The 15,839-nt window shown below is 28.9% G+C and overlaps 1 protein-coding gene across 1 annotated transcript in view; it reads left to right on the top strand.

Annotated features, from left to right (window-relative positions):
- The window catches only part of LOC108549226 (fibrillin-3), a 23,936-nt gene extending 8,527 nt beyond the window's left edge, over window positions 1–15,409 (top strand). The window contains exons 5-19 of the mRNA XM_017902515.1: window positions 609–823; window positions 1,494–1,649; window positions 3,165–3,317; window positions 3,504–3,641; window positions 4,197–4,470; window positions 4,567–4,736; window positions 5,009–5,325; window positions 5,460–6,040; window positions 6,249–6,343; window positions 7,090–7,427; window positions 8,358–8,806; window positions 9,764–10,085; window positions 10,624–10,876; window positions 11,520–11,649; window positions 14,989–15,409. Coding sequence (XP_017758004.1) covers window positions 609–823; window positions 1,494–1,649; window positions 3,165–3,317; window positions 3,504–3,641; window positions 4,197–4,470; window positions 4,567–4,736; window positions 5,009–5,325; window positions 5,460–6,040; window positions 6,249–6,343; window positions 7,090–7,427; window positions 8,358–8,806; window positions 9,764–10,085; window positions 10,624–10,876; window positions 11,520–11,649; window positions 14,989–15,391 — 3,994 coding nt within the window. The 3' untranslated portion in view covers window positions 15,392–15,409. The remainder of the gene's footprint in view (window positions 1–608; window positions 824–1,493; window positions 1,650–3,164; window positions 3,318–3,503; window positions 3,642–4,196; window positions 4,471–4,566; window positions 4,737–5,008; window positions 5,326–5,459; window positions 6,041–6,248; window positions 6,344–7,089; window positions 7,428–8,357; window positions 8,807–9,763; window positions 10,086–10,623; window positions 10,877–11,519; window positions 11,650–14,988) is intronic.
- Window positions 15,410–15,839: the final 430 nt, after the last annotated feature.

The raw sequence follows: 15,839 nt of genomic DNA, 5'->3' as shown, positions 1-15,839 counted from the left end.
TAAAAATGTATTATAATGTTAAAATGCACAATTTTTAATTATTATTTTTTATTATGACTTTATTGTATTATTTCTAATACAGTTTTATTGTTATTGTATTTTGTTCTGGCTCGAGACATTAACAATTAATAAAAATATATGTACTTATCTAACTTAAAATTATATATTTTAACAATGAAAGGATATTTATTTTGTAAATATGGTTTATATTTCTTTAAGGAATTATTACTTCTAGTAGATCTATTATATTTTTTCATACTATTTCTAATCACTACTACTTAGCGTTCTTTTACGTTATGCAGTTTATATTTATTTCAGTGAATATTTTTAATATAAATTTTTTGATGTCCAACTTTTATCTAAAACATTTCTTGGTATCATGAATAGTTTCTAACTCACGAGTATAGAAGAAAATCTTTTTAAAAAATTTATTCCTATACTGTTGTTAAATATTGACAATTATGACCAAGGCTCAAGATATTTTATTAAAATAAATATTAGTATTCTTAGATGCTAACAATAATAAAACCTGAAAAATATATATTTGTTGAATTAATTAATTAATTAATTAATGAATTGATTAATTATCTGAATTTTATATGGTCTAGGTGTAAATCCAGTAACCCATGTGAACAGCGTTGTACGGATAATGGGGTTGCGGTCACATGCAGCTGCGATCCTGGTTACGTACTGGCGAATGACAAACGTTCTTGCATGCCTAAATCACCGGAAAGCCGAAGTAACATTCCAGACGAGGAGGAGGACTTTTCATCTCTTTGTCCACAAGGTTATCGTTACAATGCTACCAATCAGGTTTGTGACGGTAAGTGTTAATAACTCATTAGATATGAGTAGTTATTAATTAATATTTCTCAAATGAAGAACTTTCGAACGTTTTAGCAGTGCAATAGTTTAATGGATTTTTATGGATTAATTTACAGTGTACATACATCATAGATTATGGCTGTTAAATTGAAACGAGTTTAAACAAATTTGAATATATTTAAGCAAGCATATATTTGAGTCGAAGTCATTCAACTCATTCGAATTACTTTCTTTTTTGTGTGTTTTCAATACATTTTGACATTACGAAAATTTTGGCGTTTCAAGTTGATTTTGAAACATAGTTTATGTTTGTTGAATTTTTAAAAGCATCGATAGTGAAATATTTTCATGAATTAATTCACAACGTACATATATATACAATGCATGTTATTTTAAACACATTTGAACAAATCTGAATAAGTTCGTACAACTTTGAGCAGTTATTCATTTGAGTTGCTTATTTTCATTTCTTTTTCATTTTTAATATGTTTTGACATTACAAAATTTTCGTCGTTTCTCGAGTTTTAAGTTTATTTTCAAGCATATTTTATGTTTGCTTAATGATATGAGCTTTATTTTCAAACGTTATATCTTTTTTGTGATTTTGCGCTGTAATTTCGCTTATGTCCATGGTTACTTTCGTTGGCATTGTATATCCCACTGCTTAGACGTGAACGAGTGTATGGAAAAAGGATTGTGTCCTGGTCGTTGTGAGAACACTATAGGATCTTATACATGCATGTCAAAAGATAGACTCAAAACTGTTCCGTATGAAGACTGTCCTCCTGGTTATCAATGGGAATTGGCAACAGGTCTTTGTGCAGGTATAAATACATTTCATACCAAAACTGCTCAATCTTTCATATTTTTTATATTTTATAATTGCGATTTTTAATATATTTTATCCACATAAACTTATTGAATGTAACTCTGGATGTGTTATATGATGTATTCATTTATAGTATGGGAGTAAATTAAAATTGTTAATATACAGGAAATATACAAGAAAATATTGTACAATAAGAGTTAACTCCTTTTTGCTTACATACTTTGATGAATACCTTACGAAAATCTATCAAAGCAGACCAGAGCGAAATTTGTTTCAAATAATAATTTAAGATCACTTATTAAATAGTAAATTAAAGAAAAAATATTTTTTTAAGTGATATTAATTATTATTTGATTATTTGATGATGTAGTGTATATTTTTTAATTAAAAATTTGTTTCTAAAATAACATTCAGAATAAGTGTTGAACAGTAAGTATAGTAATAATTGTGGTAAAGCAGTAATTATGTAAACATTTGACGTTGTATATAAAAAGATCAATTATTTTCATAAAAATTAAATAATAATTAATTTATTTAGTACAGTGATATAAATAATTTAATTGTAAATGCACTAATTTAGTTTTTGTCTGAAATATTCATCTGAAATATTTCAACAAATATGTATTTAAATTCATATGTAGATTATCATAGGTATTACATTATTTCGTTTGAATATCGTCAATTTTTAAGCTCAATTTAATCTCACTAAGGACGAACAATGAAGAATATACTTCAATTATGGAATTAATGTCTGTATATTTTCAGTGAGAAGAAAGTTCAGCAATACAAATTGTAAGCATTATCGTTTCACTATCACATGGAATGATTTTATTTTTACCAGTATTCAGAACGTAACACTGAAAGATCATAAATTAAAATTGCTACATAATTTTTTAGTAAAAAATAACTTTTTAGTTTTAAGAAAAATTATACAGAACTTCAGTTATACTTCTTTTCACTAATTATGCTACAAGTAAATAAAATAGAAATGTTATTGTGTTCGATTAGTAATTTTAAAATATTATTTAGGCCATCAGGACACATAAAAATGGGCAAAACAAAAACTCTCATAAATAGTGATTATAAAATTATTGATATTTGATAATATATCTATATGACATTTTGTATTTAAACTCACACCTCAGATTGATTAATGAAGTTTTGTTATGGTGAAACATTTTGTATGTTCGCATGATATAAGAAATTATTTTATTAATTTTTATTAATCATATGAGTAGAATTGTAATAAGTTATTTGTTTATACAAATATAAGAAAAAAGATTTATAACTATTTAAGTGTATTATAATATTTAATGATGTGTTAATCACATAATTGTATGTGTTTTGTAATTATGAGTAATTACACTAATTATAATTATACTCTGTTATATTATAAGTATTATTTTAAGAAAATCGTAATTAATAATTGTAATTTTCTTCCTAGAAGAAAAATGTGGGAATATTTTAATTTATAAGCAATTTGTTATCTAATTTCAATTCTTGTTTTTAGATATAGATGAGTGCCTTATATTACCAAAACCATGCCCTGCAGATAAAAATTTTTGCGTGAATACACAAGGAAGTTTTAGTTGCCTAGAAATGAAAGGAGTAAAATCGTGTCCTGCTGGATTTAAATTTAATAAGTTGTTAGAGCAATGTGAAGGTATTTATTACACAATTTAAAATATAAGTTTACAATTGGATATGATACATATCTGTAATTAACTGACCTTGTAAATATTTAACATTCTATAATAATTAATTTATTTATAAAGTACTACATAACATTCGTTCAACTTTAAAATGAATTTCTTGTCTTTAGTTTTGTAATGAAATATTCCCTTTCTAGATGTTAATGAATGTGAAGAAAAAATACATAGTTGCTCAGAAGCAACAGAAGAATGTCGTAACACCGAAGGTGCTTATGAATGTGATGTAAAATGCAAACAAGGATTTGCTTACGATGTTAATTTGGGTACCTGTATAGGTAACTATTCTTAGATATTTTGTTTTATTAATATGATTATTATTTAATCGAATGCTTCACCTGTTTGATAATAACGAATATGATAATGAACTGTTATCTATTATTTCAACAGTAAGTTTCTTCTGCTCTCATATTTATAACTTCTTCTATAGGTATGTGCATGTATAAATATATTTATAATTAAAAACTACCTTCTGTATCTTAATTAATTAATCGAATGTCTGGGAATAGTTTAATTCGAATGCTAGTACGTGAGTTGGTTCAGCATGTACTTTGTTTGCATGTGAGTAAGAATTTTCTTAGACTATTTATATACTATGTAATTTGTTTGTTTAAATGATTTATTTAATCCTCTTATTAAATTGATGCATCTCTAAGATTAAATAACCATCTCATACATTTATTTAAAAGATAATCTTTCTTGATAATTTTATTAAGCACTCACTACTTCTCTTCTATTTATATAATAAATATATAAATATATAATTAATAAGAATTATAAATATTTAGTTATTAATTACATTGTTTATTATTTATTATATATTATATTCATAGATGTGGATGAATGCGTTAAGCTTAGTAATCCCTGCCCGAACTCAAATACCTCATGCAAAAATATAGTAGGTAGTTACGAATGCTTATCTTTAAATCATTCTTTATCTTCCGGGCGGTTTCGAATCGAGAAAGAAACAACTTCATTGAATTGTCCTGCGGGTTTTAAACCAATGAAGGATATTGAAGAAGCATGTATAGACGTGGACGAGTGTAAAGAACAATTGCATTCGTGTGAAGAAAACGAACAATGTATTAATGATATAGGAAGTTATAGGTACGTTTCTTCTACATTTTACTTGAATGTATTAAACAAGAATTGCTTTTAATTAATAATGGTAATCACCAATATCTATTTACTTTATTTCATTAGATGTGAAGTAAAACAGGAAAATGCAAATATAACTGGGAAGCAAGAAAATACTCAAACTTATTCATATCGTACAACGCATAGATACGAAACTTCAATGTCTCCAATTGTTAATCAATCGATGATTTGTGAAGAAGGATTTATTTTTGATCATCGAAGTTCAGATTGTATTGGTATAGGACTATCATTTCTTATAGCAAGACATTAAAAAATACTTCGGATCTTGTTATAGTTGTTATTTTAATCTTATTAATTATTGTTTAATTTGTTTAATTTGAAATTAAAGATACATATTTATTTTCGTTTGAAAAAATATTTACATTATATATTTATATTATTTTGTAATAATAACCACTTAACTTATTATCCACTATCATTATTTCATTTGATATTCATTTATAATCGACTATTTCATTTTAATTGATCATTATTTTTGTTTTGACAGATATTGATGAATGCAGTAATGATTTATCAAATTGTACCACCGGTGAACAATGTATAAATTTTGAGGGTGGATATAGATGTTCTCCGGTATGTCCATCTGGTTTTCAAGTACTTAATAATAGTTACCATGCAAGGAGAAAGGAAGAACTTTGCCAAGATATAAACGAGTGTGCACTTGGATTACATTCTTGTAATATATCAACTCATTATTGTGTCAATACAAACGGTTCTTATACTTGTGAAGCATTTTCAACAACAACGATAAGTTCAACAGCGATTAATAGACCGTTAGGTACTCATAGGAACCATAAAATGCAGGTATTAATGTATAATAGTAAATTTACTAATTTACCTTTCTTATTGTAAATTCAAAATTTTAAAGGATTGTTTTTTCTTTTCAATTAAAAGATAATTTGAACGTTTAAAAGAAATATGTACAATTTATTTTCTAGAACATGAATCATTATTTGATTTTGGAGCCTTGTAAACATGGATATACTAGAGATTTACAAAGTGGAGAATGTGTGGATATTGATGAGTGCGCAACGGGTACAGGCTGTCGAGACCACGAACAATGTCATAATACCCTAGGTAGCTTTGAGTGTTCACCACTTTGTACCACTGGCTGGTATTTTAATACAGCTACAAAAGGTTGCCAAGATGTTGACGAGTGTCTTTTAGGCAGACACGATTGTCCACAGGGCACTCATAAATGCGTCAATATAAACGGTTCCTTCTTATGCGAGTTGATACTACCTTGTAGCAGCGGATACAAACGTTCTTTTAATGGCAGTTGTATCGATATCGACGAGTGCTTGGAAAATATGCACACTTGTCAATTGGAATTACATCAGTATTGTGTGAATAAAAATGGCAGCTTTGAATGTTTGACTAGATTACCTTCTTGTCAGGCGGGCTATGAATACTCCTTAGCTACTAAACGGTGCGAAGATATTGATGAATGCGTTACTGGTCAATACAAATGTGATTCCAGATTACTTGAGAAGTGCGTCAACCTACCTGGAAGCTATAGGTATACTAATTTAATACTTCTTTATGAAAAATTAAATGTTGTATATTTTGTATAGATTATTTAATATCTCATATTATTTGCATAAGTTTTATGTTTTTCGATGCTATATAATTTAAGAATTATTTAAGCACAATTTGGAATTTCTTTATTTAGATTAGGTACAAGAAGACAAAGTGTATAAATCTTTTACCTATTTTAACGTGTTCAGGTGCGAAAGACCTGCATCGTATGGACAACGTCAACGACAGAAACCTGCTTGTCCTTCCGGCTTTAGATATCATCCTCGATTAAGAAAGTGCACAGGTATATGTTAACAAGTTTTCATTATTAAATTGCATTCAATTGTAGTGGTGTGATATTATACTTTATAATATTAAATTGTAGTAGTAAATTTTTACTGCATTAATTTTTAAATGTTCATAATCTTAATTTGTCAAAATGTAAAACAAATAGAATAACTTTTTAATTAAAGTTCTTATGAATTAATTTTCAATAATTTATAACTTTTTCAGGATGGAAATTGAAAAGTTTTGAGTCAAACGTATAAAGCTTAATTTATTGAGAAATGTAATGAATATTTTAAAACAGCATGTATGCTTGCTTGTTGCATGTAAAGCAATTGTATCGTTTGTATGTAATTCAAGCTCATTGTTGTTAATATACACATATACATTAATTGTAACATGTTTTTTCGTTGCTTGTTCTATGTATGCAAATAATTCTGATAACATATTACAATACAAATAAATATCCTAATTTCGCTAAATTTATTTATGATCAATATCAATCTCTTAAATTTCTTGATTAAATAGTGTATGTGACATGCATTACAATAATAATTTAGACTATTTAAAACTCCTTTCCGGAAATGTTCATTTTTCATTTTCATTATTCAACTTACTATTTACATTACATTAAAAATTGTTTATTACGATAAAGATTGAAAATATTCCTTGCTGCTTGAAATAGCTCATAATGTTACAAAATGTTATTTAACTTGATTCTTTTAAACAAATTATTTATTAGAGATATACAATCACATTTAACAGATATCGATGAATGTGCTGAAGGCTTGGATACTTGTGAAGGAGAAGTTTGTTATAATCAACCGGGAGGTTATAGTTGTGCAAAACTTCTAAAACCATTGACTAGAAGACCACCTACAACAACTACAACTATGCCACCAAATCAAAAATGTTTTCCGGGGATGAAATTGGTCAAGAATCGTTGCGTTGACATCAACGAATGTCGAGAGATAGAAGATGCGTGTACTAGTGACGAGGAGTGCATTAATACAATGGGAAGCTACAAGTGTGAATGCAAGATTGGTTTTAGACGCGAGAATTTAACTCAAGCTTGTGTGGACATTAACGAATGTCAAACGCTGGTACATATTTTTAACGTTCATGTCATGAATAACATCGGTGTTGGTTAATTTTTCAAGAAGAACCATTCGAAAATTTAAATTTAAATTAGAAAATCTGTAATAGAACAGATTTTAATATCTTCTTATTTTTATATTATAATATTTTTTATTTGTATTATGTAGTAATGTAAAGAGTCCCTGGAACATAAAAGCTTATTTCACTCAACGTAGTATTGAGGATGACTACGTTTTTTAATTTTTCAAGATCGTTAATATGACTATATTATTCTATAAAATATTCGTTTTCAATGTTAATTTATTTTTTACAACAAGTAGAGATTTCTATATAATAATTATTATATTAGAAATTGTTTTTCTGAATTTATAAACGTATTTCTCGTCTTCATAAATATATAAATAATCTTGAAACATTTTTTTCATTCCTTATAGTAGTTAACTGATCTTCATTTGTAGGATGATGTCCTATCAATCACTTTTTGATACTTCTTAACAGAAACAATAAAAAATAATGAAAGTTAGAATTTAGATTATGAAGGACATTTTAATATCTAATTTTAATATTAAACGTTCTAGTAATTGCTATGTAATACATTTATGATGTGCTAAAAGATTATCATAATGACAGAACTAGGAATCTATTCATTGGCCATGATTCATATCAGATAACTTGCACTGTAGTATATCTGTCCTATTTAGTTATTTGCAATTTTATTTAGGAAAAGATATGAACTCTTATAAAATAATGATAAAAAAATCTGAGCTGTGTAATTTTGCATTTTTGATACACTGTTAAGTGCCAAATATAAATTAATCAGTTATACAATTGTCCTCAAAGAATAACAAAGATAACTGTTTTCAATTATCATTATTACAAATTAAACAATTCCATTGAAATGTCGTTTAGTGTAATAAACGTTATTTTTGTTATAGGAAGATAACTGCTCCCACGGGCAGAGATGCGATAATACTATAGGTAGTTATACTTGCACTCGTTACCTATCATGTGGTACAGGATATACGCTAAATGCAGCCACAGAGATCTGCGAAGATGACGACGAATGTCTACTTGGTACACACGACTGCGGTGGAGGTTATCATTGTAGAAACACATTTGGTTCTTATCGATGCGATCGTAACCCACGTATACCGGTTGCGCAACCTCATTTTGCTACCACAGTAACACCGACGACAACCACAACTAATAAACCAAAAACCACATCTGTTTCTACTACTTTACCAACTTCTCAGGAACCGTTTAATTGTCCACATGGATTTGAACCCTTTCCTGGAGGGAAATGCGTAGATATAGATGAATGTCAAAATAATCCAAACATTTGTGGTAGGACAATGAGATGTATAAATACCCTTGGATCTTATAGGTACATTAATATATATATTGAACCTATTTATTGTCTTTGATAAATATATATAAGATAATGTTGAAAGCTAATACAGTAGACTTCCACTTATCCGACACTGCTTTGATCGACCATATTCTCATTAACAGGTCAGCAGCGTAACAACTGATATATTTTACAGGAATAATTTATCTATCATTGATGAATCTTTTATAAAATAATGACGTAATTTTATTTCAGTAAATGATTTAATAAAAGAAAGTAGGTAAAAATGATTAATTTCTCGTATAAGTAAAAATTCAAAAAATTGACTTCTTCGTGTATTATATATACATATTATTCATTATCTTATATCATATTTATATTTGTAATTTATGAATGATACTTAGAATGTATTTTCAAATTAAGCAGTTATTCATTTATCCGGATAGGGGTTTAATCTCTCAAGAATCGGTTAAGAGGATGTTTAATATATGTATAGACATAGAGATAGATAAATAGACACATCTGTTCTCTTGATTGTAAAGAAAGAGGACATTGATAATTTTATTGAAATTGAAAATATAGCATACCTGTTATAATGGTATATTATTTTAAGAACAACTTGTAGAATTATATTATTGTAATTAATTAAATAAGTGCTTCTTTCCAAATTTTATATGATGAGAAAAGCATAAGTAGTTATAATCGTAATGTAAAATTAATTATAATAGTAAACTGTTTAATGAAACTTTATATAAGTATATTATAAAATTACTTTCTACTAAAGGAAGATCTTGTTTCCAAAAGATAGCTATAAATCTTTAATAACATCAAAAATTTTAAAAATTATGAATTAAATAATATGGTAAAGTATCAATGATATGTAGATCGTCATATAACGTGTTATTATGCAATGAAATGTATTTCTTGATTTAGAAATATCAATATAATAATATTATATGTAATAATAATAATATTTAAAATTTTTAATTTTAGGTGTATATCTAAAGTGATATGCGCTAATGGGTATACTTTGGATCCAATATCAGGACAATACTGCATTGATATAGACGAGTGTGCGAATGGTACTCATGAATGTACTCCTGATCAAACGTGCGAAAATAAGTTAGGTGGTTACGCTTGCATATGTCCAGCCGGACATGTCGCTGGACCGAATAAAGACTGTGTCGATATCGACGAATGTAGTCTTTATGGTAATGTATGCGGATCAAATAGTCAATGCGAGAATACCGTTGGCTCTTTCCGATGCAATTGTGAGAATGGTTTTGAAAATGCTGGTGGTTTTTCTGGTTGCCAGGTGAATTATAAACATTAATTTTATTTCCTTTAAAAATTTGGTTTTCTGTTTAGTTTTTCTATTATTATTCTTGATTATTTAAAAATAATTGTTAAAAATTAATTGCTTAATGATTTAAATATGAGAAAATGTTCAAAAGTATAAAGTTAAAGAATTGTAGACAGACATTAGAATGTATTCGAAAAAGTCAATTTCTGGAACCTTCTAATGCATTGGTTATCAACGGATGAGTCATGATCTCTAAAGGGGATACAGTGTTCTTTCTGGAAGATCGTGATATTTATATTTAATTGCTGATTCTTAGCATTTATTTATTTTAATATAGTAATATCATTTTATTGAATAAGAATGTGTATTAGTAGAGACAAATAAGTGGAATTACTTCTTTTTAATACGTTTTCTTCGCCCTATTAAATTTATCTTACCCTATATATTCTAAAGACTATTCTAAAAGAGAATCGCGACCTAATTAATATTTTTAATATAAAAATACATAATCAAATTACTTCCATCATTTTCTAATTAACAATAATTTCAGGATATCGATGAATGTCAACGAACCCCTGGTTTATGCCAACACATGTGCTTCAATACATGGGGTAGCTACAAATGTTCCTGTAAACCTGGATTCAGGCTAAATTCTGATAATCGTTCTTGCACAGACGTCGACGAATGCACGGAATTTAAAGACAAGCATTTGTGTGTAGGAATTTGCGAAAATACACCAGGTAGTTATGCTTGCAAGTGCCCAGATGGTTATAAGCTCGGACTTAATAGTCGCACTTGTGAAGGTACGTTAGTCATTTATAATTTTTTTTAATTTTACCCTTATAAATTATATAGAAAGTATGGTTATAACAATAATATAACTGTGACATGAGATGATTTCTTACATATACTTTTATTACTTACAGTATCGATCTTGTGTGATATGATAGATAAAGATTAAAGTAAATATCGAGTTTATGTGAATTTTGTAACATTATAAAATCAGTTTTTTCGAAAACAAAGCTTTAAATAAAATTAAAATTGTATTCTGTCATAATTTTGATCTATTTTTTCACGAGCAATTACTCTATATTTAATTATACCATGATTTTTAATATATATTATTTTGAACCTTTGTTATATACTTCTATATACTTTTTCAAAGTCTAAAACTTTGTACAAAATAGTATATTCTTAGAAAAAGATACAAATTTTCATTGGAAGGTTAAACTAGTAAAACGTTATATGCACGTTGGGCACTCTTGGTTTATTAACGCGTGTTCTACCACCATTATCTTACAATTACGTAGTCCAGTTTGTACTTGACCTAGTCATCAAAAATCTGGGCCATTAGTTGAAACTCAAGTTATTTCTTATGTCCTTGACTTTCTTACGATCCTAACATTATATTTCCGTTAAAATGATCGACTGTTTCCTTTTTCCAAGACATTGACGAATGTCAGGCAGGACCAATCTGCAGAGGGCCAGATGAAATTTGTCACAATACCAGAGGTGGCTACCGTTGTAATAAAATAAGTTGTCCTTCAGGATATCGTCGTGATCCTGAAAAGAAGAAGTAAGTACAGTTTTCTTACTAATCTAATCTATGATAAAGAATATTGTTTCTCGGGATGTTAATATCGCAAAAATTTTAAACAATTATAATTTTTGGAATAAAATTATATTTTATCGTTCAAAAAGTAAGAGCCGATTAATTACACTGTTCAACGTGAATTTTAATCTGAAGTATCTATTGGGTAATTCTTATAGAGTTTACATTCCTAAAAACGAATCTGTAATCGAAATTGCTCTATCACCCACGGTTTTCGAAAATTGTGAGTTTTTCTAAAAACGGAGGTTTATTCTTATCTTAAAAGTTAGGTGAGAGTATCTCGAGTTAACCAATGTCCATAATTATAATTATTTGTATTCCTTAATATTTATAATTGGTTATCAAAATCTAAAAATAAGTCGCCTAATGTATTCTATATGGAATATCCGTGCATTTCTTCAAAAAGTTCTTTACGTGACACAAACGTGTCATACGGTATCGTATTTTATAGGCTTTCCTGAAGAAGAAACTATAGAATAGAATTGTCGAAATAGTTTTCAATTCGATTAGATCGAGAAAATATTCGTCGATATACAGGATTTTACCGTCACGCAGCCATTGCTCGCTCCCTTAACCTTGACAGTGTCGTAACTACGCGTAATCCCAATACCAAGTACAATAGATTTAACATATAACACTGAACGAAAAAAAAAGAAAATGCAATTCATTATGATTTTACATATAAACGACATAAATATATATGCATCTCTTTTTTGTATTTACATTAATGTTATTTATTCATTGCTTTGGTCTCCGTTTGTGATTTCTATACTATCCAAATTCTAAAACAACCAATAGCATATTAATTAATGTAGGATCGTATTTGGATGGATTGACGTAAAATAGTATAATTACTGTTTGTTCTTTTATGTTATTGTAAAAATAGCAAGAGATGAAAAAAATATGTCTAAAATGTGCAGCAAAATGTCGAACGCAGTATGACTCCTGTTAATAAATAAATATGATATACCCCTAATGAAACCCGTTGATACGGCACTAATTCCTTCAATAAGATAGAAAAAGATAAAAGTTCAAGCGACATTTGATCAGCGCCATCTATGATTTTGGACCGAAAGCTCAAGAAAGTAACAGAAATACAGAATGTACAAGGAGATCATCTCTGTCATTTTCTAACCGCTTGCTGTTCTTGTCTATCACATGATTAGGCGTCAGACGACCTCCTTGCGCATTCTATGTTCCTATTACTTTTTCGAACTTTGAGTTAAAAATCATAGATGGCGCTGATCGAATGTCGCTTCAGTTTCTATCTTTGTCTAATTTATTAAGTATTAGCGCGGTATAACTGATTGTATTGGAACATATTGAGTATATTTTTTGAATGGACTAATAGCAGGTTTCCCCTTTTAATTTTGTAGCGGTATGTTAAGATAATACAAAATAAATTTGACATAAAAACACTGAATGGAGCTATATAGTTTGTAGACGAGCAACTCAAATGATTGCTATGGTTATGAATATAGTTATGAATTTTTTTTATGTTTAATTTATTGGCTTGATGAATACCTTCTCTGAACAGGCTTAGCTCCCGCTGTTTGTTATACTTAATAAGCAAACATCATTTTCCAAAACTTTTACGCCTACAAAATTGGCGTTGGCATGAAATCCTTTGCCAATGTTGGGAATTTTCTATTAGGCGAACATAATATGAAAGGAGGTTGTTCGATGATAGGATTCCAAGAAATGACGTCATTTCCGAATTCCGAAAACTTTCACTGACCGGTGAAGAATATTTGACCAATTTTGTATTTTTATATGATAGGAGGTCGCTTAACGACAGAATTCCAAGAATTCTTTGGACAATACTTTTGCAGCCATGGTGTAAAATTTACGGCCAATTGTAGGATTTTGTATTAGGATAACATAACATGGAAGAAAGTCGCTCGTCGACAAAATTCTAAGAAATTATATCATTTACACGAATTCTGACCATGCATACTTCTCAGCGTTTTCGTGAATATTTTTGTGAAAACAATTTTTAGAAAACGATACCAATTACCAGATCTCACCATCAAGTTGGCTACGCATCGAGATACGGACATGCATCCTAGAAGCGCATCCTACTGGTGCTATCCGTATCAAAGATACCCTAATCTAACTTAGAGCGAAAAAAGTTAAGGCGAATCTACTGACACTTTATTATATTTCGTGTCTTACAAAAGGGACTTCGACCCGGTATACTGAAACTCTATTGTCGCAGCACTAGGATATTTTATTTCAACAGACTCTAATACTTCCAAGTTGCCGTAAAGATAGGGAATAAAATATGCAAATCGGGAGCAAGTGAAAAATTGCGACGCACCTGAACGAGTTCGTGGTTATTCGAAAGACTAGTCTACGTGATATACTTTCATTTACAAGACAACTTCGTGCTTCGGCACCCTTTCGATTGAACCTAGCCCACCCAGCCACCACAGACCCCGCCATGACTTACTCGCGAACGAAGGTGGTTGACAAACCAGCGAGATATCGAAAATCAACCTGAAGGCCCCTAGCGAGACTCTGTAATCGGTCCACAGGGTAGAAACCAATTAAGGAATCATCCCTGGGGTCCAACCGCAGGCCCATATCCAGTCTCATGGCTACAGGGCCATTACCCCGGTCGTGTATGCGAACAATTTGTTATTAATAATAAATTTGATAATTTATACATGTTTTACAAACTAGTTATAATTATTCAAAAGCAGAGATGATTATAATTATGGTCATTGTTAACTTTGGTATTCTTTCACCTAACTTGAAAGATAACAATGAACCTCCTAACGTTCTTACTTTTTATTTAATTCTTCATTTTAACCAAAAATCGTGCTTCTTTAGAAAAATTCACATTTTTTGAAAACTGAGGGCGACAGAGCAATTTCAATTACAGATTCGTGTTCAGGAAAGTAAACTTTACAAGAATCTCCTAATGGATATTACAGATTAGAGAAAAAGTTAAAATTTCTTGGACAGTGTTATTAAAAAATCTAATGGATTTACATTATATATATATATATGTATGTGTGTATCGCGTAAGCGTATTAAGCATATTATATATGTGCTCATTATATGTAAAAATGATCTTTAATATAAACATAGTTTTTTGAATTTGAATAAGTAAGACAAAGTACTCTCAAATTAGGTAATACAAGTTAATTTATTCATTAAGGAACACATTGCTATGCAGAGAATATAAAAAAAAAATTGAAAATGGCAACTTAAATAATTAAATATCTATTATTTTAATTTCTAATTTTCAATATTATATATTTTCCTTAATAAGTAATGAGCTCTAACATTTTTCAGCCGGTGTGTGAAACTGTGGCCTTGTATTAACGACCTAACTTGCTATAGACAACCAGCGCATTATTCGTATAATTTTATCACTCTTGTGAGCATGTTACCAATTGCATCTAACAGACCAGAGGAACTGTTTAAAATGAAAGGATATCATCGACCTGGCTCAATGATGCAATTCAATATGGCATTTTTAGAAGCACGTGCGCCACCTGGTGTCCAACGTGCCACAGAATCATGTTTCGCATTAAAGAGACCTGAACCGTCAGAAGCTGTTTTAGTGATGACACGAAGTATAGCAGGTCCTCAGGAAATCGAACTTGATTTAACTATGGAGGTTTATCATAATACAATTTTTGCCGGAAGCGCAGTAGCAAAAATTTTGATTTTCGTTTCTCAGTACGAATTTTAATAAGAAAAAATCTAAAAGCACGACAAATGATTAAAAGAAAATTACGTATATCTGATTTGATATTTGGTTTAATGAGATTCTTTCATAGATTTAATAAAAATGCTGATATTTTAATTATTCTGTAAAATATCTATTTTCTCTACTTTTATTTCAAGATATATGCCTCAATTATAATACTGTGTAGTGTAACTGAAATTTCTAATTCAAATTTAAGCAAGCAAAATGTTTATATGGAATATAAATGTATACTACATTTTTCACATCATTTTATAAATTTATGAAAAAAATATTTTGCTATATTTTAAAACTTTTAGAATATGATTATATTATATACTTTTTGTTGCACTTTTACATGTACTATAGATGTTTCTTACAACTTACCACGAAAAATTTTTAAATAATACTTTTCTGACTTTGATGTAAAAAGAGAAGTATAAAAAAGATTAGG

Source organism: Eufriesea mexicana, unplaced genomic scaffold (assembly GCF_001483705.2).
Source record: "Eufriesea mexicana isolate 0111107269 unplaced genomic scaffold, ASM148370v2 scaffold1849, whole genome shotgun sequence".
Taxonomy (NCBI): domain Eukaryota; kingdom Metazoa; phylum Arthropoda; class Insecta; order Hymenoptera; family Apidae; genus Eufriesea; species Eufriesea mexicana.
This window is presented reverse-complemented; position numbering and strand designations above follow the sequence as displayed.